The sequence below is a fragment of the Lissotriton vulgaris genome, chromosome 8 (assembly GCF_964263255.1).
Source record: "Lissotriton vulgaris chromosome 8, aLisVul1.2, whole genome shotgun sequence".
NCBI lineage: Eukaryota > Metazoa > Chordata > Amphibia > Caudata > Salamandridae > Lissotriton > Lissotriton vulgaris.
This window is the reverse complement of record NC_141696.1, coordinates 1,253,423,915-1,253,450,127: the sequence shown is the minus strand read 5'-3', so window position 1 is coordinate 1,253,450,127 and position 26,213 is coordinate 1,253,423,915. Positions and strand designations below refer to the sequence as shown.

Genomic DNA, 26,213 nt, shown 5'->3' with positions numbered 1-26,213 from the left:
ATATTTATTTTGTGCTCTCTTAAACAATAAAGTTGAAACCAGTATATTTCACTATTGTGCCCCAGTTAAATTTGAACTGCCACTTGGATGCCAGTCCGGTTAAGAATATGGACACAAAAAAGCAGCAAGGGACGGCTACAACACTATGATGATAAATGCACAACCCCTTTAATAGGTAACCTTTGAGTCCATTCCAAGTTTGAGACAAGATATTCACATACTGTATAGATTTCCGAGATGTGGTTCAATATTATTTTCTCCATTTGCATGTAATTGCCTCATGAACCTAAACATCTCAATTCACTCAGGTATTCTCCACATGCAAGCATGGAAAGAGGTAATTTAGTGGCACAAAGTTTTTGTACTTTTTGTACAGTGTGGCAATGACAAAGCATAGCATCAAGTATTAAGTATTACCTGTCAAGGGGCGTGCGACAAAAGCGCCAGTCAACCACTGGTTGGGGATAACTTTCCGATGTACAGTTCACTTTGCGGGAACGTCCTGAGAAAAAAGGTTTACTGGGCTTGCCTATAAAAGAAAACACAGATGAGTATATAAAATGTGCTCAATTTTTCTGTTCCACTGTTGAGAGGAACTTTTTCCTATTAGGTTGTGCACTGTCAGTGCACCTCCTCACAACTTTGTTGCCTCTGCGCCCGCATCTATAATACAGCGTTACCGCAGAGGCAAAGGGATTGCCTCATTTGCATGGGGCCACACCCCCATGCAAATGAGGGAACACCCTCTGGTGATAGCACTGCCACAATATGTGCGCCAGTGCTATTTGAATCACAGAAAGGGCCGCCCAAGTGCCTGCGGCCTTTCTGCGACACCAAAGTGCCTCAGCATTTGGAACTGTTGCAATAATATATATGTATATTTGGTGATACATGAACAAATCTCTGCCTTTATTATTGTGGTGCACATTACTTGTGTTAGCAGGGCCATTAAGTAAGCTAGCCACTGCAGAAGGATTTTGAAGTATGTTCAGATGATTCCTACTGGAACAGTGTTTTGTACATATGGCCTTAATTACCCAGGTCCATTGGAATACACGGTGCCCGTATTTGATTATGATTTGACCTGGAGCCAGTAGTCCCCATCGTCGAGTTCGGCTTCTCTTCAATCCAATCTAGTTGCTATGTGAACCACTATGTTTGATACAGACCAGCAGGTGTCACGTACAACTTAATAGAATTTTGGCCTATTTGGTATCTCATACCAGATCACTGATCATGGCACAATTATATCACTGTAATACTGTACACCTTGGCCTACCAAAAAAATAAACTAAAACCTGTAAATACTACAAAACTAAGCAGCAAGACTTTCTGATACTGAAAATACAAATAGATATACCACCAGCCCAAAAAACCTTCAACTGTTTTCCTGTGGCTCTCAGGGGAAAGCAGGGGAAATATAAGTGCAGTGAACTGCTGGTTACTCCAACAAAACCTTCCACCTCTCTGCCAGGTGACTTTCCATTTGTAACCTCAATAAACAAGCATTGGCATAGCCAATAGGTCTCGCCTTTGGGACCTTACAAGTGTTTAGTTATCAAGCACATTATCCTTGGTGCAACAACAAGTGTTGCATGGCTAAACACTTATAAGGTCCCAAAAGCGAAACCTATTGGCTATGCCAATGCTTGTTTCTTGTAATGCCCTACTCTTTGCAATGCAGGGTGTCAGAGCGCTTTACATTAATACGTGCATATTACATGTACAATAAATTATATACGTTTGTAAATGAATGTACAGCACTCGCTAGGCAAGATGGTGTCCGCCGTGCGGACGTGTGTGTGAGGAGCTCCCCTGTTTTGAACTCGACTCACCTTTTCACGAGGATTCTGCTGTCTGGCTGTTCGTTTTCCTTGGTGGCGGATGGAGGATAAGGGGATATGCGGGAGAGAGCGCGGGTTTAAAAATACCGGCACCGGCGAAGTTGAACGCTTGAACGACCGTGAACTTGTGCGACCATTAGAACACCGGAGCCGGCGGGTGGGGTGACGCGACCGGCAAATGCACAGGCTCCCGGGGTCGCGGAGGTTAAAGCCGCAGTGTGAGAGCTGGGAGAGTTGTTGGAAGTTACAGCTGCCGCTGAGATGTGGAGGTGAGCGGCAACACTGTGGCAACACTGTGGCAATATTGTATCTGGAAAAGCGGCTGACAGACTGGGGAGAAGCGCAGGCGGCTTGCTATCGTATTACACTGTATGCCGGCTTCGTCAATGCACCGCTTGCACACCTGGGGCTATTGCAAGTAGGAGCAACCTCGAAAACTCCATTGGGGTCTAATTTTGGCGTGGAATAATGTTGACAGTAAGAATACTTTATAAAATTTTGTATTGGATGTAGGTGTATTTTTGAAGACGGTGATGCTGGACTACTGGGCTTTATTTAGCGAAAAAATTTGAAACTTGATATATATATTCCGTGAAAAAAACTTGCCCACTGACTTTTTGAGTACCTGGCTGTTATAGTGTTTTGGATTTGGCTCTATTGATTTAAAAATAGTACAACAGTACAACCTGCTGGGATCTGCTATGCCACCTAAGGAGGGACGTGGTGGGAAAACTAGATCTGTGAGGGAAGGAGCAGTTGGCCTATTTGGTATCTCATACCAGATCACTGATCATGGCACAATTATATTACTGTAATACTGTACACCTTGGCCTACCAAAAAAATAAACTAAAACCTGTAAATACTACAAAACTAAGCAGCAAGACTTTCTGATACTGAAAATACAAATAGATATACCACCAGCCCAAAAAACCTTCAACTGTTTTCCTGTGGCTCTCAGGGGAAAGCAGGGGAAATATAAGTGCAGTGAACTGCTGGTTACTCCAACAAAACCTTCCACCTCTCTGCCAAGTGACTTTCCATTTGTAACCTCAATAAACAAGCATTGGCATAGCCAATAGGTCTCGCCTTTGGGACCTTACAAGTGTTTAGTTATCAAGCACATTATCCTTGGTGCAACAACAAGTGTTGCATGGCTAAACACTTATAAGGTCCCAAAAGCGAAACCTATTGGCTATGCCAATGCTTGTTTCTTGTAATGCCCTACTCTTTGCAATGCAGGGTGTCAGAGCGCTTTACATTTATACGTGCATATTACATGTACAATAAATTATATACGTTTGTAAATGAATGTACAGCACTCGCTAGGCAAGATGGCGTCCGCCGTGCGGACGTGTGTGTGAGGAGCTCCCCTGTTTTGAACTCGGCTCACCTTTTCACGAGGATTCTGCTGTCTGGCTGTTCGTTTTCCTTGGTGGCGGATGGAGGATAAGGGGATATGCGGGAGAGAGCACGGGATTAAAAGTACCGGCACCGGCAAAGTTGAACGCTTGAACGACCGTGAACTTGTGCGACCATTAGAACACCGGAGCCGGCGGGTGGGGTGACGCGACCGGCAAACGCACAGGCTCCCGGGGTCGCGGAGGTTAAAGCCGCAGTGTGAGAGCTGGGAGAGTTGTTGGAAGTTACAGCTGCCGCTGAGATGTGGAGGTGAGCGGCAACACTGTGGCAACACTGTGGCAACATTGTGGCAATATTGTATCTGGAAAAGCGGCTGACAGACTGGGGAGAAGCGCAGGCGGCTTGCTATCGTATTACACTGTATGCCGGCTTCGTCAATGCACCGCTTGCACACCTGGGGCTATTGCAAGTAGGAGCAGCCTCGAAAACTCCATTGGGGTCTAATTTTGGCGTGGAATAATGTTGACAGTAAGAATACTTTATAAAATTTTGTATTGGATGTAGGTGTATTTTTGAAGACGGTGATGCTGGACTACTGGGCTTTATTTAGCGAAAAAATTTGAAACTTGATATATATATTCCGTTAAAAAAACTTGCCCACTGACTTTTTGAGTACCTGGCTGCTATAGTGTTTTGGATTTGGCTCTATTGATTTAATAACAGTACAACAGTACAACCTGCTGGGATCTGCTATGCCACCTAAGGCGGCACATGGTGGGAAAACTAGATCTGTGAGGGAAGGAGCAGTTGGCCTATTTGGTATCTCATACCAGATCACTGATCATGGCACAATTATATTACTGTAATACTGTACACCTTGGCCTACCAAAAAAATAAACTAAAACCTGTAAATACTACAAAACTAAGCAGCAAGACTTTCTGATACTGAAAATACAAATAGATATACCACCAGCCCAAAAAACCTTCAACTGTTTTCCTGTGGCTCTCAGGGGAAAGCAGGGGAAATATAAGTGCAGTGAACTGCTGGTTACTCCAACAAAACCTTCCACCTCTCTGCCAGGTGACTTTCCATTTGTAACCTCAATAAACAAGCATTGGCATAGCCAATAGGTCTCGCCTTTGGGACCTAACAAGTGTTTAGTTATCAAGCACATTATCCTTGGTGCAACAACAAGTGTTGCATGGCTAAACACTTATAAGGTCCCAAAAGCGAAACCTATTGGCTATGCCAATGCTTGTTTCTTGTAATGCCCTACTCTTTGCAATGCAGGGTGTCAGAGCACTTTACATTAATACGTGCATATTACATGTACAATAAATTATATACGTTTGTAAATGAATGTACAGCACTCGCTAGGCAAGATGGCGTCCGCCGTGCGGACGTGTGTGTGAGGAGCTCCCCTGTTTTGAACTCGGCTCACCTTTTCACGAGGATTCTGCTGTCTGGCTGTTCGTTTTCCTTGGTGGCGGATGGAGGATAAGGGGATATGCGGGAGAGAGCGCGGGATTAAAAATACCAGCACCGGCGAAGTTGAACGCTTGAACGACCGTGAACTTGTGCGACCATTAGAACACCGGAGCCGGCGGGTGGGGTGACGCGACCGGCAAATGCACAGGCTCCCGGGGTCGCGGAGGTTAAAGCCGCAGTGTGAGAGCTGGGAGAGTTGTTGGAAGTTACAGCTGCCGCTGAGATGTGGAGGTGAGCGGCAACACTGTGGCAACACTGTGGCAACATTGTGGCAATATTGTATCTGGAAAAGCGGCTGACAGACTGGGGAGAAGCGCAGGCGGCTTGCTATCATATTACACTGTATGCCGGCTTCGTCAGTGCACCGCTTGCACACCTGGGGCTATTGCAAGTAGGAGCAACCTCGAAAACTCCATTGGGGTCTAATTTTGGCGTGGAATAATGTTGACAGTAAGAATACTTTATAAAATTTTGTATTGGATGTAGGTGTATTTTTGAAGACGGTGATGCTGGACTACTGGGCTTTATTTAGCGAAAAAATTTGAAACTTGATATATATATTCCGTTAAAAAAACTTGCCCACTGACTTTTTGAGTACCTGGCTGTTATAGTGTTTTGGATATGGCTCTATTGATTTAATAACAGTACAACAGTACAACCTGCTGGGATCTGCTATGCCACCTAAGGCGGCACGTGGTGGGAAAACTAGATCTGTGAGGGAAGGAGCAGTTGGCACGCTGCAGCACTTGCTGCAAAAAACAAAGAAATGCACGGTCTTCAAGACTCTGGGAGTGGCGGCCATGGTAAAGATGCAACACCAGGCCACCCTAAAATACCTCAAATGTTTCAGTCGGCTATCGGGCTGCTGAAAAGTAATACCGCAGCTTCCAAATCTAGCGTAGAGGCTGGCATAAGTGGTAATGGAGGAGGCATGGAGCAGGATGGTTTATTGCAGCTATCTTCAGACGTATCCATACTGGTATCTGCAGCGCTTAGTATTCCGGTGAAGTTGAAGTAGGGTCTAATGCTGCAGAGGCAACGGAGGATGTTGAAGGCGCGGCCAGTGAAGAAGAAACTCAAGAGCCGCCAAGTAGCAAGGATGGCGAATTTTATTCGCTATCGGAACAGTCGGAAGGATCAGATATGGAAGAACTTTCAATTCCAGAAGACGGCGATGGGGAAAATACCCCAACTATGCTGGAGGACAGTCTTAGCAAAAATATTCTTTCCACGGACATCTCTGTTTAAGCCTCTACTATTCGAAAGAAGGACAGGGGAGGCAGCGCAGATTTAACTACAACCACTACGGAGATGACCGACTGGGATCTCTCTGTGGGCACGCAGGTATTGGGGAGGCTAGATCTTTCAGGCCAAGCTAGCGGGGTGCTGATGCAGTTGAATATAGCCAAACGCCTAGTCCAGTATCGCTGGAGGAAATCTATAGGTCTATCAACGACCACCGGCTGGAGGCTTGACGGAACACTTAAAGACACACACTGCTTGTAGAAAGCTACAAACTACAGTTTGACACTTGACAAAAACCTGCAATGATTTTACGGATTTTACGGGGTGCTGATGCAGTTGAATATAGCCAAACGCCTAGTCCAGTATCGCTGGAGGAAATCTATAGGTCTATCAACGACCACCGGCTGGAGGCTTGACGGAACACTTAAAGACACACACTGCTTGTAGAAAGCTACAAACTACAGTTTGACACTTGGCAAAAACCTGCAATGATTTTACCGATCGAATGACAGAGGCGAAATTAGTGTAATATAGGGGCCACCAAAGTTACAATATGTACAGTGTTGGGTCTAATTTCGATGAGGCAGACATTTTTGAGTTCCTGAATGTGGAGTTAGCACAGTGGCCAATGCCATTGATATTACGTGGTGATTTTAATATACATGGAGATACCCATACATGGGGATTTCATTCTCCGGGTTATCAAGGCCGTAAGCTGAAGGTATCTCGGGCATTATATCAGTTGATATCCCAAATTAGACTAGTTGATGGGTGGTCCAAGATAAATCCAGGCAAACCAGGGTATACTTTTTTTTCTTCTCCCCATCCTAAATTTGTGAGGTTGGACTACATTTTTCTACCCCGATTTTTAACTGCTGGCGCAAAGATGCAAGTTATGCCTCGAATTACTTCTGATCAAAGCCCAGTAGTTTTAGATGTGATCTGTTTGCAGCCGGTACGTGTAATACGAGCATTCACTATCAACAAAAAACGTATTAGTGACGAGAAGTTTATAACTCACATTAAGTTATGGGCTAGGCAGTATCTAGAACTTAATAGAGGCACTGCTAGTCAACCGATGGTGTGGGATTCTTTTAAAGCGGGTGTCAGGGGGGAAACATGTAGCTATGGCTGGGCTATACAAAAAAGAGCAGAAAGCTATGATAGCAGGGTTGATTGAGGAACTTAGAGTGGCAGAGTGTGAACTTATGTCATTAATCCAGTCCAATGCTGACTCTCAAGCTGCACAAACTAAGGTTGCTAGTTGTAAAGCTAGGATTAATGGGGCTTGGAGTCAAGATATTGCTGCTCAGTATAATGCTTATAAAAATGAAAGATATGAATATGGAGAGGCAACAGAGTGTACGTGCTACCTGTGTAAATTGTTATGATGATTGGATATACATGATTGGCATACTTGTATCACCAAGAAGTCCCTAGTAAAGTGCACTGGGTGTGCCAGGGGTGGGGATGACAAATGCTACTAGTGGGCCTGCAGCACTGATTGTGCCACCCACATGAGCAGCCCCCAAAATGTTGTCTCAGGCCTGCCACTGCAGTGCCTGTGTGCAGTCTGTGAACTGCCATGTCCTCCTGGTCAGTGTCCCCACGGACCAGGCCTAACCCTTCCCTTTTTGTGCACATTGGTCACCCCTATGAAAGACCCAAGGTACCCCCCTGGGCAGGGTGCAGTGTATGTGAAAGGTAGAGCATGTACTGGTGCAGGTGACATGCTCTGGTAGTGAATCACAGCCAATTTCGTTTTTCACTATTGTAAGGCTATCTTGCTCTATAGGTTAACATGGGGGATGCTGGCTACAGTGGCTACTAGCATTTATTTCCATAGGAACAAGATAGGACATAAGAGTCTAGTATCCCTGAACTCAGAATTTAATAACACATCTTTTAGGAAAGGTTGTTTTTGAATCCTGTGTTTGAGAACAGCACTTTTAGAAAGTTGCTGTTCTCTTGTCTGACCTTCCTGTGTGCCTTGGCCTGTTTGTGTATTGACTGTCTGGTTTGAGGTGTCTGGCTGAGTCAGCACTAGGCTGAATGACTGCATTACAACTTGAGTGGTGGGAGGAGATAGCACCTAGGCCTGAATTGGGCTGTGCCTGCCTTCCACAATGCTGGCTCCACCTCCTGCTGGGCGGCTGACAACCCTGCCCCTCACTCTGAAAGGAAAGGAGAAGCCAGGAAAACAAAGTGCTCAAGAAACACCCAGAACTGGTTCAGAACGGGCTCAGGGCCCACATGCACAAAGAGAACAAAGACTTTTAGGGGTATAAGTACAGGACCCCTGACAACAGAAAATTAGATCATCCTAGATTCAAGAAGGAACCTCTGCCAAGGAGAAAGCTGAAAATGAAGAAGGAAGATTGTCCAGCTGTTGCTCTGCTGGATTGCCCTGCTTTTGCTTTGCTGCCAAGGAGAGGGGAAGGACTTTGCTGTGCTGTGTCCCCTTGCTTGAAGGAATCTCCAAGGGCCTGAGAAGAGTTGGCTCCCTGTTCTGAAGTCCCAGGAACAAAAATACTTCACCCCCAGCTTCCCCTGAGCTCTACTGAGAGAGGAGTTCTGTCCTTTCTGGAGTGCTTGGCCCATGTGTGGTGCCTCTGGAAGTTGTACCTGTGTTGGGAAGCTGGAAACTAAGCTTGAGAGACTTTGCTAAAGAAAGGTTATTGCATCGCTCGCAGCGGAGCGCATTCCTGACAGTGCGAGAAGATTCCCGCCGCTACAAAGGTCGAGATCGTCGCAGTGCCTGTTGCCGCTGTCAGAGCCGTGGCATCCTTCGTTTACGGGATGCACCCGATCGGTGCGGGAAGTCGAACATCGCTGCGAGTGTCGTCACAGAGCCTGTCGTCGCTGGGTGAGAACGCCGCACCGCCTGCTTGCGGACCGCATCACGTCGCTGCGAGAGTCATTGCCGAAGCCAACGCATCGAGGAGCTGCGAGAGAGAAGATCACCGCTGGTCCGCGCATCGTCGCCCCGGAGATCATCGCACCTCCAAAGATCGTCGCATCGTGCCTTTGAGAGAACAAACTTCCAACGGAACCTATGCACCGGAATCCAGACAAGTGGCCTTCCTCCCCATACAGACTGGATTCATCGCAACACGCCCGCTGCTGCAGCGGGGCTGTCGCAAATGCCTCCCCCAGGGTCTCAGGAGCAACGCATCGCTTGTTTTCCACCGCACCAGCTTCTGCTTTTGGAACTTTGTCGCAACTAAAGGTACTGTGTATGAAACGTGACGCAACTGTGAACTTTCACGCAACTGTGGATTATTTTATCGCAACCTAAAGAACTTTTATTGTAACCTTAAGAACTCTTTTGAAACCATATTCTTGAACTGTGTATATTGGATTTTTGTTGTTTTGGTCTTGTGTAGTTTAGATTAAATACCTTTATTTTTCTAAACTGTTGTGGAGTCTGTTTGTGGTGTTTTCACTGTGTTACTGTGAGTGTTGGTACAAATACTTTACACATTGCCTTCTGATTAGCCTTGTCTGCTCGTGCCAAGCTACCTAGAGGGTGAGCAGGGGTTATCCGAAAGGGTTTCCTCCTTACCCTGACTAGAATCAAGGGTCCCTATTTGGACACTGGTACCTACCTCTGCCAACTAGAGACCCCCAGTTCTAACAGACGGTTCCTTTAGAGCTGTCAAGGGCACAATTAACGCAGCTTTAAGGCATTACGGAAAGGTTTATTTGGGGCTGGAGGAAACCCCGGCGTGCTTCAAAATATATGACGTTACCATTGGTACGCGGCGGATGGGGGGTCCCGAATTTTATTTTATATTATTTAGTATGTCTTATACAAAATGCGAGGTACATAGTAATTGGGGGAGTTAAACTGCAGTTTGAGTCACCCAATATCTACCAGATGACACTGGGCAATCAGGCGTGTGAAGCCTTGTTGAAGTTCTATGAGCCAAGCTATTTCAAGCGTACTAGATTTAAAATTATGACTGCAGCCTACAAGGGGTGGAAGTGGCTTCGGAAAATTCTGGCTATTCAACGGATCAATTTCTATACACCTCTTGATTCCCGGGCCATATTACCTTTGATATTTTGGGATACAAAGATGCAAACTTGGAGAGATAAAGGGGTCTGTGGTTTTTTTAAGGATGGTGCACTGGTTTCATTTATGGATTTAATGGAAATATGTGCAACCACGAAGAATGATTTTTTAAAATATTTACAATTACAAGATTTTTTATATAAACATTGTCGACCACAGGGTATTGTTAACATTGGATTTATTGAACATCTTTTAAAAGGGGCTAAGATTGGGGCCTTGTATGAAATTTAAATTTTAAAACAACCGGACGATATTAAAATGCAAGATGTGAAATGGCAAAATCGATTGGGTAGCTCTGGGTCATTCTTGCAAGAATCAATTGATATGGCGGTAGCTGTAGTTTTGTCTGCAAATTTACGTACTCAACATGATAAAACTGTGTTTAATTTATATTATACGCCAGCTAAAATGATGAAGTGGGGCGATATTCATGATGGAAAAAGCTTTAGATGTCAAATGGATGAAGCAGATATTGTCCATGTATTTTTGTGATTGCAATGAACTCTCTTAGTTTTTTCTACGTATTGAGGAATTTCTGTTTGCAACAACAAAGGTGCAATGTTATATTAGTCGTGAATTGCTGCTTTTTGGGGTGGGTACGGACATGGAAAGTGTACAGAATTATTATCCCCACCGATATTTTATTTTTATGGCAATGGTGGTAGCCAGGTTATGTATTGCTACAATGTGGTTGAAACCAGAGGCCCCGGTCTTCGAAATGTGGAGAGCTAAATTCTATAATGTGTTCCATCTAGAATTTAACTTATATCGCTTCAAATCCGTGAGTAAAAAACAACTAGGGCTGAAGATATGGCAGCCAATGCTCCAACATTTGGAACTTTCATTGTGAACGTATGGTTTATGATATGTACTTTATTATTGTTTTAAATTTTGTGGCTTTCTTTTTGAATGCTATGAACTGAACAATAAAGATTTAAAAATTAGAGAAATGTAAATGAATGTACAGGATGAGCTACATAAAAGTGGGGGATTGCAAGATGTAGAAGTCACATACTTCCATAGCTCACTGTGCTATTATCCTCGCAATGCACTAAAAAGTACACATGATAGACCTGCTAAACATATATGTGAGGGCTTTAGATATGACGTCACTTCTTGTATACACAAAGTTACGCGCTAAATGTTAATAAGTAAGCGGAAGAATTATAGTTCCGGTCACGTGATCGGAAAGCCTTCCAATCACGGAGGTGCTATGCTCTGGTCACGTGGCGAGGTCTACTCTGGCTTCAAGGAAGTAAGCTATGTAAACATACTATGGGCGAACAATGATCAAAATAAAACGTATCTGTAATAACATTACTTGAAATTGGAAAAAGGCTATAATTCTTCCGCTTACTTATTAACATTTAGCGCGTAACTTTGAGAACGCCAAGACGATAACAGTTAGTACACTCCGTGTTGCAGACCCGATGGTCGTAAGTAAGTAGACTCGCCGTTAGACTGTAAGCATTACAGCTAGGCGATTATGCATTGTACTATTAACATAAGGTTTTCTCTGAGGTAGTTAGTTACTTGGCAGACATCTAAATTCGATAGTGTTTTCATTAGGAATTTTATATTTACCCTAGCAGATAACATTTAGCTTAACATGAATGCATCGCCGCATTGACTATGTGCAATCTTTTGGTCATATTGGTTTCGTAACTGTTGTAACTTTATTGACATTGTGACTATTGGACAGTAAATTATTGGTCCTGTTTCTTTTTCATTTTCATAATCCCCTGACGAAGGGTCTATTCCTTTGGACCCGAAATGCATTGGGTGTTAAAGATGTATTAACCATTGGCAAGATAACTTGTAATGAACTGTGTTACTGAACAATAATCAAATGGATTACTAAAAGGATTTTTGATTTGTAAACATTTGGAATAAATACGGATGAAACTCAAAAATGTGGTGAAGAAACCCGAGTGTTTCATTGTAAATTGAGCGCACTCATTTGTGGGAGGGTGCCTCTTTCCACACTACATATTGTGTTTGCAAGACAAGGGCAGGACGCCTTGTGACATGAGTTGCGCCAAACGTTAATTCAAGTATACTTTGTTAAAAATACAAAAGAAATTGAGTGCACAAGGATAACAATTTTCAAGTCACTTCTTGTATGCCACGTCCTGTAAAGTCGTGGCTTGTGATGCCACTTTCTATGATGGCAATTTCTATGATGACAATTCCTGTGATGCCATGTGTGATGTCAATCACTGTGATGTTATGAGCTGTGATGTCACTTGCATTCTGCCTAACTAGGTTAGTCCCCCTCCACCTCTTTTTTAGGACTTGTGCCCTGTGGGTAGCTCCTCCAGTTCGTTGTTTTAATTGCATTTTCTATGGCTGTTAGTTTTGTTTATCCCATCATAAACTTAGGACCACGAGTTCCAGAAAGCAAAGGAAAAATCTGGATATTATCAGATGTTCTCGAATGGTCCTGGGAAACTTGAGATCTCTGCTTAAAGTCTCTCTTAGGAAGGTGCATGCGTCTAATTGTAATAGCCTCTACATAGCGCTTACTAAACCTGACAAGGCGTCAAAGCGCTTTTCGGGAACTTGCCTGCTATTTTTTAAAACTGCCTTTATTCAGTGTATTTTAAATGAAGCATTTCCTCATTTAAAAGTGAAATTAAATCTCTCTGAATCCGGCTGTAGATTTTACTTTTGGAGTCCCTGGAGTGCAGCGAAGGATTAACTGTAGTTGCCCTTGTCTTCCCACGGACCGGCGAAAGGGTGAACATGAGCCTTTCTTCAGAGCCGGCTGCTTATAGAGTCCCTCCCAGCAGACTTTGAAGCTCTTTGTTTTCTGTTCAGATGGGAACAGAGCAAAAAAAGACAGCCTTGAACTTCAAGGTGGGGGGCAGCGCCGCACCTGTACCCCTGTGCACACACTAATGAGCCCGTAAAGGGAGACGCGGGACTGAGACACTGAGTAAGTACATACATGACCTGAACTTGAGTGGAGTAAAGGATGGGGCTGGCAGATACTGGTTTGTTTCTGGACCAGAGCTACTATCGTGAGGGGGGTAGGGGCAGGAAAGCGTTGGCGTGATTATGGGCATCACGGGAGTGTCGTTGTTAAAAAGTGGAGGAATACCGCTAAAGAGTCGTTGTAAGTGGTACGCGTAAGGTCTTTGGTGGCAGTTAATTTGAAAGCTAGATTCCGGTCTGGAAGGAACTGTGGTGAGTACATGGTATTAGTAGGTTTTAATTGTGTGGATCACAGGATCAGAGCTCTCAAATTTCACAGTGCCATACGTGAGTAGTGCATTCAGTCCATTTTTTTAGGTGCATGCTGGAATTTGTAGTTTGTTGATCTCAAACCAGAACTAGAATACAAATAATTGTAATTGTATTTATATCGCTGACTACCCCTGACAAGGCGTCGAAGTGCTTTTCAGCGAATAGCGCGACTCCAGCACCCGAAAAGGATTAGTGTGAAATAGTATAGGGAAATATTAAATTAATTTGAGTGGTGGAATTGTGAGTCTATTATTTGGATTGAAAAAGGATGGTGGGGGTATAGAAGAGAGAAGGTTTCCATTTATATAGAACTTGCTACTCCTGATGAGGTGTGGAAGCCCTTGTCGGCTAGTAGCACGTTACTCTGGAACCTAAAATAATGTGCCTGGACTGGACAAGCTACACACTAATGGACTTGGGAAACTTCAGAGCGCTTGAGGGTTGTGTGACACTGTTTGAATACCTGATCTAGACGAATGTACTTTCAGGGAAGAGCATGGGGATGGAGGCCCTGGTTGAGTACCTATTCTGTGGCGAGAAATAGTGTGGGTTGTAGTTCTTATACCTAACATAACAAGCAACAAAAGGATTTGTTCTAATGCAAGTGGACATGACGAGCTGGCGACGAGGTTTGGGTTAAGCGAAGGAGCAGATTTCAGCAAGCCTGCTTTTAACTTCGCTTGAACGAACCACAGGACCAGGCGCTGGTTATGTAACGTTACAGCAGGAGCCTCGGGCTCTGATGGGAGCCACCGATGAGCTTTTTATAGCTCACACTGTACGTGGCATGTGAGCTCCGAGCCCAAGTACAGTTGCTTCTGTTAACCGTGATTCCAGTCTCTCTGCCCCAAACAGAAGCTTTCTATTCACTTACACCCAGGCTCGCTCGGTCGGCGCCTCCCACTATAGGTCTGGTGTGTGCTGACTTCACCCTCTGTCTTTAAACGATTTTAACCTCGAGATAAACGCTGACCGCCGGCCGGGAGCAAGCATTTGCCCAAAACATTCCATAAAGTCAGCAAAACCTTCGAGAAAAATAATTTCTCAGAAGGCTGAGGGCCAATGAATAACACTAAAGAAAACAAGAAAAAAAGCACTCGCGCGTCAGCAGGGGGGAGGGATTCACTCGTGGGAGCGATAATTGCGACCAGATGGGCCGCGCGCTCCCACGAGTGAGTATCCTGACGTGTACGCGTTGTCATTGAAGGCAATGGAACGTGTGCGCGTGCACGTGCTTGGCTGAAAAGCCTAAGCGCTCAGAAAAGGTTGTTTTCCTTTGCAGCGCATGCGCGCTGCGAAGGCTCGACCTAAAAAGGTCATAAATGAAGACCCATTCATCAGGGTGCAGGTTGCCATCTCTGGAATGCTACTGCCAAGGCAATGAGAGGTATGCTCATCTATCGTACCTTCAAGAAACACCTGAAAACGACATTGCTCTTATGTACATTCGACCCCTCTCCTGAAGGAACTGATTCCCAGAGACAAATGTGACCTGCCCAACAATCAAGAATCCACCAGATCTGGCTTTCTTTTCAACAACTGTCCTCTTTCAGTCTACAGTAAAATAGTCTGTACCAGCACAACTAACATTCAAACAAGAGATGGTTACATTTTTATTATTCCCTTGTGATGTACATGCATTGTGAACATGAATCGGACACAATGTTGACACTGAAAAAAGTTACAGACAGTGCAGAAAAGGAAAATAAAGCAGATGCTTTATGTGCTCTGGACAAGTTCCCCAAAAACATAGTCCAGCTATATGCAAAGGTCTCTAAGGTACTGCCTCCATTTTTCGTTTGGACATTTGGTGTCGTTTGAAGTCTGACATCTGTGTAAAGCAGGTTTTAGAACTCAGTGTAAAGTAATGTTTTTTCACTGTTTTTCCTAAATGTTTTATTCTGGATAGTTTGCATTCTTTACCTTTGTGAAAGTCTTTGCCTGTCTAACAGGACCTAACTTCTCGAGTCTTTCCTTGAAATGTAGAAAAAGGTTCTACAATTAAGCTGGACAGTTACATTTCTGCTAATAAGCTGAAAAGTGAGCACAATCAGAGCCAGCTTCTTAAATGTTAATTCTAAATATAAGCTTGGGACGCAATCTTCACCTCTTACTTTTGGTGTACACCCTGGAAACTGAGCTGTGGAACAGCTATTTAGTACTCCAGTCTAGCCACGAATGTTCAAAGTGAAACAGAAATTGTTTCCTGCTATATTTAACTCTGTGTAAATCAGCTGCACCTGAACCTTTTAAAAACGACTCCTAATTACACAGTGCTTCAATCTAAAATGTAATCTGTTCAATCAGTACACTTAGAAAAGCAAACATGAGCCTGACTGTTATGTTGTACATGAGGCTGCACGCGTTTAAACGTGCAGTTTCAAAATATTTTGTATGCATGGTCAAGGTGGTACATTGGAAAAACAACATCATTCTATCTAATGGCATACAACTAATTACAATCAAGTCAACATTTAATTCATTTTGAATGCTGTATATCTGGCTTTCATGAGTTTTCTCTTTCTATTTTTAGGAAGCCACTCCTTGCTCTTGCCTTTAATCTCTCTCCTACAATAGAGACTCTTAGGGCTCACATGAGAGTAATGTGTCCCTTACATCACAACCCTTCCTGGAAGATATTCCTCACACCACTGGCCAAAGCTCTCCATAAACTAAAACCTTCTAGCCTGTCACTCACTGGCCTTCTGTTTTGATAGTTGTCTTTCACATGAAGCACATGCCACTTGGCTGCTTTTGAAGGTAAGATATTCTGGTCACTTAGAGGAGATACTCTATCCGTCTTGGGATAGATGATGTGCTTAGGGGAGGTGGGATTTTGCTCTGATTCTATAAGGCTGGCTTTGGGAATCATTTGGAAGGAGAGAGAGGGAATCCTAGGCCATGCCCAGCTTTGACGTTTTGTGCAACTGGAAAACAAAGCACTGTGCCTAGCTGGAACGGAAATGCATAAGTGATCTGCAAAACAGAAGATAGTAGGAGAATATGTTTGAAATCTCATTTATTCCATTCATTAATATTCTGCTATCATAGGTGGGTTCTCCTGTGAAAACAGGGGCAATTTCTTTCAAGGCAGACAGCTGCTTGAGACTGAGAAGAACGCATGGACGAATTCCTGCCTGTCTACTGAAGAACCGAGGGGTCAAACTCTTATGCCCAGATGCATCAAGCATTTTTGGAGTCGCAAACGGTGCGATGCCTTAAAATCGGCTGTTTGCGACTCCAAAAATGCTTTATGATATGCATCATTAGTTTTTGTAGAAATTCGCTAATTTTGCGAATTTCTTAAATGCGATTGCATTTAAGGAATCGCATTTTTGCGATTCCTTAAATGGAATGCATCATTGTTAAAAAATTAGCGAATTTTAAAATTGCAAGTGCAAATTACCACGAGTTTGAACCTCGTGGTAATTTGCCAAATTGATTAAAAAAGGACAAAAATGCATTTTTTAAACTGTTAAGTTACAGACACACATGTCCTTAGGACATGTGTGTATGTAACTTACATGTAAAAGTGCATTTCATGGGTGCAGGGGGGGGTCCTTTGGACCCCCCTCTCCACCCTTGAAATGCTTTGTTGAATTTCGATTTCAAATTGCGAATTCGCAATTCCCATTCATTCCTATGGGCATTTCAGCCCATAGGAATGAATGGGAATTGCGAATTCGCTATTTGAAACTCGCAATTTTATTCGATTCGGTAAAAATTGCGATTTTTACTGAATCTCAATAAAATTGCGAAATGAATGATGCATTGCCATTTGCGATTCCTTATTTGCGATTCCTTATTTTTCGCAAATAAGGAATCGCAAATGACAACGTTGATGCATCTACCCACTGCTGTATTCCAAGTCTCTTGTCCTGAAAAGCCTCTATGAGGGCCAGGGAGGAAAGCTGGGTTCTTGCCAGCTCCCTTCCCGAGGGGGTTCGCGTCTTGCCTCTCGCTGACACACAAGGATGAGATGGGGAGGTTTTTTCCGTAGGTAGCCTTCATGCTATGGAACATATTTCCCTGTACCGAGGTAAGTGTGCAAGATCCACAGTGAGTTGTGGTAGCCTTAAGGAAAGCAGGCAGATCTGTGCCAACTGGACATATTCTTGAGTCATGCCTTATGAAAATTCTTTCTGGTGTATTGGGAGCAAAATAACCCCTATATACTCATGTGCTGTGTGCAATTGCAGAAGGAACCGATGTTCCATTTCCAACTGGGGATTCTGTTATGGACCTGAAATTGGGGAGGAGTTGCAACTTAAAAGCATGAATCTTGTCTGAAGGACCAGTTTGAAGATTTGTACATTTATACATCAGCTAGATCCAAACAAGGACATTTGCTGTATGGGATTAAAACTGTGTTTTAAATGACAGTATTTTGAAATAACTATTCTCTTATATATCTGGGACATTCCTTTGTTTTAGTGTCAAAACTGAAACACTGAGCCCTGTTATTTAGATCCACGGCCCACTCATTGGTGTGATGATTGGATGACTGTGGGGAGGAAGAGAGGCTGGAACACTCCGAAGCGGACGAAGAAGACGGAAACACCACTTCCTGGTTGCCGAGACCACAGAACCAGGAAGTCAATCGCGCTCTAGTGGTTGAACAGCTGAAGGGGGAGGAGTCCCGTCGGCCGACGGAACCAGGAAGCATAAAAGTTAGAGGCGTGGAATGGACGGTGTGCCAGGGCGGAGAGGAGGCTGTGGAGCACCCGGAGGAGATCGGAGGAGAGGAGAGCGTGAGAGCGGAGGCGGAGGAGATCAGAAGAGAGGAGAGCGTGAGAGCGGAGGCGGAGGAGATCAGAAGAGAGGAGAGCGTGAGACCGGAGACAGAGGAGAGTACACTGCGAGTGCTGCGGAGCGACGTCACCAACACTGCTACCATACCCGGTGGGCTGAAGGGAGAAGACGCCACGGGTCCTGCTGCTGTGGTCCGAGAGTCGGGCCACAGCCCAAGGCAAGTGCTGTTAAGAGGGGCGTTCTGTTGGGGTGTTTGGGGAGGGGGGAGGTAGCAAGGTCGGGGAGGCGGGAGGCCCCGCGGTGGCCCTTGCACTGAAATCACAACCCCTGTTCTAACTTGGTGAAGGTAGCACTACAAGTAGTACTGAGAATCGATCAGTAAAACCCGTTTCTTTTTTCCTTTTCCCTGAGGCCACGAGAACCGGGACCCCGGATCAAACTGTGACGTTCCCTGCATACAGAAAACGACCCCAAGAAGGAAGGAAAACTACAACCCCTCATAAAACTTGTAAACCTTTAATAAATCTTGCTTAGCTTTTGACATACAGTGCTCTGGTCTCAGTCTCTGTCCACCCCTGCCCCTGACAAAGTGGTGTCAGAAGTGGGATAGACAGGTGACGCCATGACACAGCCCGTGCCTGTCCCGGTGGAGAACATTATAACTCAGTTAGCGGAGGGACAGAGACACCTTCAACTGGTGTTCGAACAACAGCTCCAAACCGCAAAAACAGAAAGGGATGCACTTCAAGAAGCCTTAAAGGACCAAGCCATCCTTCTTACCACCAATCAGCAGGTACAGGATACGGCTATCCTCCGCCTCACAGACGCCATAGCCACTGCTCGCATACATCCCAATGTGCCCAGTTCGGTACTACAAAAATTCCAGGACGGGGAGGACCCGGACTATTTTTTTACTAATTTCGAACGGGTAGCGACAACTGCGTCCTGGCCAAAGGAGAGATGGAGTCAGTATATAGCCCCCCTTCTAGCAGGCGAGTTACAGGCGGCATACCAGGCAGCAAATCCAGCAGGCAGGACAACTTATGAGGACGTGAAGAAAGCCATCCTCGAGAGACTTGGGTGCGATCAAGAGTACTACAGGGCCAAATTCAGGAAGGAAAGGTGGAACCCCGGAGACAATCCACGAGCCCTGTATTATCGAATCCAAGACTTAGGCATAAGATGGCTGACACCCCTGAACTCCACTATAGAAGACCTGATGGCTAAGGTCTTCCTAGAACAATTCCTGGATGCCTTACCCCCATCCACTCGATCCTGGATTAGGCAACATCCCAACCTTACCCCAACTGTAGCGGTGGATTTAGCCTGTGCTTATCACAGGTCGCCTGAGTTTCGCACAAGCCCTAGTAAAGCACCCGTTCCCAGCCCTCGACCCCTGCTTCCCAGACCCCAAAGCAGGCCAGAACCCAGGGTTCCCCTCCTTCCCCGCGTTCCATTTAGGCCGACCAGCCCCGGATCTGGGTCTGGTACACAGGGACCCCAGTGCTATCACTGTTCGGAGTGGGGGCATATCGCCCGAAACTGCCCACACAGAAGCCAACAGGCCGAACCCATGGAGATAGGGTATTCCAGAGGGCGTGTGTACGTCATAGGCAAGGGACCTTGTCAGTATAAAAGAGAGGTTTTACTTAATGGGAAAAAACAACAAGCCCTATTAGACACTGGTTGTCGTGTGTCTGTGGTTGACACCTCGCTGGTCCAACCCCATCAGATACAGAAAGAAGAGACCGTCTATGTGACCTGCGTTCATGGTAACACCAAAGGATATCCCGTAGCAGAGGTCTTGCTGGATGTGTCCGACGACCCCCAAATGCGCCGAGTGGGCGTTATACCCTCCCTGCCAGAGGCCATTATCATAGGCACCGATCACCCAAAGTTCGATCAATACATCGATGAAGCCAAAAAAGACTCCGTAAACTGGTGGAGGGAGGCCCCTTTTGTAGACAGCGATGTGGAGGGGATAGCAGGAAGAGACCGTAAGAGTCGAAAGGAAAAGAGAAGAGAGAAAGCCGAGTACTCTCAGTTGAAAGGGCTATTGTCTGTTTTTTCTATGACCCCTGCAGATACGGTGGGACCTGCTCGTAGCTTCCGGTCAGCTCAGTTGGATGATAATACCTTGTTGCATGCCTGGGAGCAAGTACAAGAACTGGACCAAGACAAGGTAGGACCCTATTTCTATGTACAACGGGGTTTGTTGTATAGGGCCACCAGAAAGGGTGACACGGTATCAACCCAACTCCTTGTACCGCTGGCATTCCGTAGACATGTGTTAGAGCTCGCACACAATTATACTGGGGGAGGACACTATGGCAAAGAACAGACTCTTTCTTATCTTCTAACCCGATTCTATTGGCCAGGTGTTTATAGAGATGTGGCTAAACATTGTGCGGCTTGCCCTCGGTGCCAGTACTCCAATCCCGCGGCTGTCCTAAAGGCTCCCTTACACCCTCTTCCCATTATAGATATACCATTCAAACGGGTGGGTATGGATATTGTGGGACCCCTAACTCCCTCAGGAAGAGGACATAAGTATCTACTGGTGATTGTTGATTACGCCAGTAGGTACCCCGAGGCATTTCCTTTGTCTACAGTGTCTACTCCGGTGATAGCCAGGGCTATGATCACTCTCTTCACCCGAGTGGGTTTCCCTGAGGAAATCCTCACGGACCAGGGGACCCCCTTTATGTCTCGATTAATGTCTCGCATATGTGAGATCCTGGGCGTCAGGCAGATACGGACTTCAGCCTATCACCCTCAGACAGATGGCCTTGTGGAGCGGTACAACAAGACCATAAAGAATATGCTCCGCAAGGTCATCTCAGAAACAGGGAGAAATTGGGACCACCAGTTACCCCTTATACTGTTTGCCATAAGGACTCACGAACAGAGGTCTACGGGGTTTTCCCCCTTTGAGGTTCTGTTCGGTCGGAGACCCCGTACCCTGCTGGATATGGCCGCAGAACAGTGGGAGGAGGAGGAAGAGGAGGGTAAACCCCTACCCCAATATGCCGCTGACCTTAGAAATTCCATTTCTCAGATATGGGGTATGGTCCATGACCATCTGGAAGATGCTCAAGCGTCCCAGAAAAACTTGTACGACCGCAATAGCCGCTTAAGGACCTTCCAGCCAGGGGATAAAGTGTTGCTACTGCTTCCCTCGTCCGACAATAAATTGTTGTCCAAATGGCAAGGGCCCTTCACTATAGAGAAGCAGGTAACCCCGGTCACATACAGCGTGCTTCAACCCCTACATCCAGGGGGGAAGCAAATATACCATGTGAATCTGTTGAAAAGCTGGGTAGAACCTCCTGAAAATGTAGAGACAGGACAGTCGTCGTTACTGGTAACCACACAGACACCTCTGGGCATTCCTGTCATCCCCACTGCTTTGTCCTCCCCAGATGACATTCCCATAGGAAAGGTCATAAACCCCACCCAAAGGATCCAACTCGAGGCCACTCTCGCCCAGTTCCCTGGTCTCTTTTCCTCCAAACCCGGATTAACCACCATGGTACAACACGACATCGTCGTCCTAAACGACACCGTTGTCAAACAGAGGCCCTATAGGATACCCGAAGCAAGAAGGGTGGCCGTAGAAAAGGAAGTAACTGCCATGCTAGAAGCTAATATCATAGAACCCTCTGCTAGCAACTGGTGTTCTCCCATCGTGATAGTACCAAAGCCCGATGGCAGTTTACGTTTTTGTATCGACTTTAGGCAAGTGAATAGTGTCACCAAGTTCGATACGTACCCAATGCCAAGGGTCGACGAGGTGCTAGAAAAACTCGAAGCCGCAACGTACATGTCAACTCTTGATCTAACCAAGGGTTATTGGCAGATCCCTTTGTCCCCACTTGCCAAAGAAAAAACTGCCTTTTCAACCCCCTCAGGACTCTACCATTTCCGGGTGTTGCCCTTCGGCCTCCATGGGGCTCCCGCCACATTTCAAAGGCTTATGGATCGCCTCCTCCAACCCCACCGAGCTTATGCGGCTGCATATCTCGATGACATCGTGATCTTTAGCACGTCCTGGGAGGACCATGTACACCATCTTGTTGAAGTGTTCACAGCCATACAGAACGCTGGCCTGAAGATTAATCCTAAGAAGTCGTTACTGGCCACTGATTCCATCCATTACTTGGGGTACACCATTCAGGGTGGCCATCTAAAACCCCAGATGAGTAAAGTGGAAGCCATTAAAGCAATACCGAGCCCCAAAACGAAAAAGGATGTCAGATCATTCCTTGGGTTTATCGGCTACTACAGGCGGTTCATTCCCCACTTTTCCACCCTCGCTGAACCCCTTACTGACCTGTTAGCCAACACACAACCTACACACATTAGGGTATGGGAACCCAAACATGAAACCAGCTTCCAGAAACTTAAATCCGTGATATGCTCTACGCCAATCCTGCGGTGCCCAAACTTTCAATCACATTTCGTGTTGCAAACAGATGCCTCTGGTGTTGGCCTTGGGGCAGTTCTTCAACAGCCCGATCTGACAGGTGAACTGAGGCCGGTTTTGTTTATAAGCAGGAAGTTGTTCCCGAGAGAAGTGCATTACTCCACGGTGGAAAAAGAGTGTCTGGCCATCAAATGGGCGGTGGAGGCGCTACAGTATTATCTTTTGGGTCGTACATTCACTTTGTTGACTGATCATGCTCCCCTCACTTGGCTTGCTCGAAATAAAGACACCAACCAACGTATACTCAGGTGGTTCCTGTCATTGCAACCCTTTTCGTTTCAGACCCTGCATGTTCCGGGCTCCAAACAGGTCTGTGCTGACTATCTGTCCCGTCATCCGTACCCCGAGTGGCCACCCCGTCCGTTCTTGAGGGGGAGGATGTGTGGGGAGGAAGAGAGGCTGGAACACTCCGAAGCGGACGAAGAAGACGGAAACACCACTTCCTGGTTGCCGAGACCACAGAACCAGGAAGTCAATCGCGCTCTAGTGGTTGAACAGCTGAAGGGGGAGGAGTCCCGTCGGCCGACGGAACCAGGAAGCATAAAAGTTAGAGGCGTGGAACGGACGGTGTGCCAGGGCGGAGAGGAGGCTGTGGAGCACCCGGAGGAGATCGGAGGAGAGGAGAGCGTGAGAGCGGAGGCGGAGGAGATCAGAAGAGAGGAGAGCGTGAGAGCGGAGGCGGAGGAGATCAGAAGAGAGGAGAGCGTGAGACCGGAGACAGAGGAGAGTACACTGCGAGTGCTGCGGAGCGACGTCACCAACACTGCTACCATACCCGGTGGGCTGAAGGGAGAAGACGCCACGGGTCCTGCTGCTGTGGTCCGAGAGTCGGGCCACAGCCCAAGGCAAGTGCTGTTAAGAGGGGCGTTCTGTTGGGGTGTTTGGGGAGGGGGGAGGTAGCAAGGTCGGGGAGGCGGGAGGCCCCGCGGTGGCCCTTGCACTGAAATCACAACCCCTGTTCTAACTTGGTGAAGGTAGCACTACAAGTAGTACTGAGAATCGATCAGTAAAACCCGTTTCTTTTTTCCTTTTCCCTGAGGCCACGAGAACCGGGACCCCGGATCAAACTGTGACGTTCCCTGCATACAGAAAACGACCCCAAGAAGGAAGGAAAACTACAACCCCTCATAAAACTTGTAAACCTTTAATAAATCTTGCTTAGCTTTTGACATACAGTGCTCTGGTCTCAGTCTCTGTCCACCCCTGCCCCTGACAATGACTTACTAAGATTGCTTTGGACATAAAAGCATCCACATTTAAAACTCTTAATTTCCACATCAGATTTCTTTAACTTTTGTGTCATATTGATTATTTAATGATCAAGACAAGCTTGGCTCCTTCAAGGAATGAATTCACTGAAAAGCAATGTACGTTTTGGCCTCTCTAAAACAACCACAGGCAAGTGGGTTTCGGGAACTGATATAAAAACATACCTCTGCTGCATCCAATCTGTTCTAAGTACAACTTATTTAATGTAATGTCATTGAATTTAACAAATTAATAATGAAACTTTATGACACTGTACCATGAAAAAATAAAAGAATAATTTTTTAACTGAAAAAATAATAATAATAATGATCTCTCTGTAACTATCGTTGTCTCAGAATAGTTTTGTGTTTATTTCCTAACTGTAATATGGCTTTGTTGTTGCTGATTAGGTATCACATGCAATTTGCTCTGAGGAAGGACTTGCTGCTTGTCTCAAGTTACCCAATGAAAGGCTGATATTCAGCTTAGAAACCTGTTTAGTTTCGGAAGACGGTTTTGATGAGTGTGGGAGCTGATCCACATATCATTTCATGGCTAATTCCTCTCTCTTCCGTAGTTTAATCCAACCTGTTTCTTTGACCCAGCATAAAGGTTCTCTGGGCTGGTGGCCTTATCATAACTTGTCTGCAGAAAAGGTGGAATCTGTGCTAGAAATTGTAGGCCCTGATTTACCTTGTCAGGATATGCACATATGTCCATTAGAGATGTTAGCAATGGCTGCAGGAAATATGCAAGTTATGTGGGCTTATCCACAATCATATGTGTGAACAGGTGGTGGGAAATGGATTTTCCTAAGGGAGAGTTATGTACAGTGCCAATGAGATCACCTCCCACACAGTTGTCACTCTAGGTTTTCATAAAGATTTGAAAGCTGTTACTCAAATTATTGCACTTTTAATTCTAGCCTAAATGAAGTCAGTGCATTGTGGAAAAGAGTCCATAATGGCCCATTTTAAGTGTTTTAGGGAATGTGATTACGGGAAGAAGAAATATATTTTACGAGTGAAAGAAGAACCTAGAAAAAATATTGTACAGATGCAGATTTTGCCTAACCCTACACCTATAGCTAATACACAGGAGTACATCTAGGGAAAATAAGGATAAACATGAAAATATTTAAAAACTGTAGATTTCCACAATAGATGGATAGAGGGAAATGTGTGTGGTAGGTAGGATTATTTCTGAATGTTAAAACATTTATGTTTTTGTACACTCCAGTCTATAATGTCCAGACGAAAAATAGGAATAACAGCCCTCAAAATGGAGTAACTCTGTTACACAAAAAGTGTGAAAGTGAAAAAGAGGAATATGGGGACAGCGTTGACGCAAATTATTTTATAAGGTGAGGGATGGCAGGTATATATTAAAAGTGTCCAACAAAATGAAAAGTCACAAAATATTCAATGTGATACACCTAAGATACTATATTTGATAATGGGATCTTTAGCTGGCTGGGCCATGAGTAGACCAAATTAGCCCATGACTGAAGGGTTGGCCAGGTGATAATATTTTCCTTTTCACTTAGATGTAACTGTGGACCTTGAACCAGTCAAGTATAAGCAGGTAATTTCTAATGTCGTAACCTAGTTCCAGTGCCACTCTTCCGCTTATTCCTAATTTAATTGCTTATTTTCAAGTGCAAAACTTGGAATAAGTGGCATTTACAGTACACAGTAAATACCATACCCTAGAGTATCATTATTTTACAGCGTGACATAAATATCTCACCCTTTCCCAGCCTACTCTTGCATCAAGGCCTTAGGCCTATGGCTATATTATCCCTTTAAACATCTTGTACTCTTCCCAACATTCTTGAACATTTGGAAGTGTCAAACAATGCAGTGATAAAATAGGCAATTCTTCCTGATAGTTGCCTCTCTCATACCAGGCACTGAAAAGAAAAACATAAAGCAGAGAAAACTAAATGCTATGTTAGGCAACAATCAATGGATCAACACAAAATAAAATAAAAATACAAAATATTAGGCAAACAACTAGTAATATGAATTATGTTTTGTCCCCTGCTTCCTGCCACCCCCTCCATGTATTCCTAATGTCTTCTATATTATAAGGATAAGGCCAACATTAACATGTATTTGTTAACAAGCCATATACATTTCTAGCAGTCATTTAACCAAATGTAACGTTTGTTATGAAAAACGTAAAAATACGGGCATATTTACAAGCCCTTTATCAAAAGTAACTCGCATAACAATGTTACCACCATTATGATTGTAGGAAGCACTGTGTAGCCCATGGATTCCCAAAGTTTATGCACAGGACACATTTACATTGTATGACTTAACATTTTTTTCTTGTTGTGCATCAGCAGAACTTCCATTTGAGTTGTTTTAACGTACTAATATTCAACAATCTGCCACCTAATGTAAAAATAATATTATTATTATTATGGGTGTTTTATAAAGACAAACACTACTATA

The 26,213-nt window shown here is 44.9% G+C and overlaps 1 protein-coding gene across 1 annotated transcript in view; it reads right to left on the bottom strand.

Annotated features, from left to right (window-relative positions):
- Positions 1-26,213, bottom strand: part of FLT3 (fms related receptor tyrosine kinase 3) — a 496,362-nt gene that overhangs the window by 273,415 nt on the left and 196,734 nt on the right. Inside the window, exon 5 of the mRNA XM_086933459.1 lies at positions 418-529. Within this exon, the coding sequence (XP_086789585.1) occupies positions 418-529 (112 nt within the window). The remainder of the gene's footprint in view (positions 1-417; positions 530-26,213) is intronic.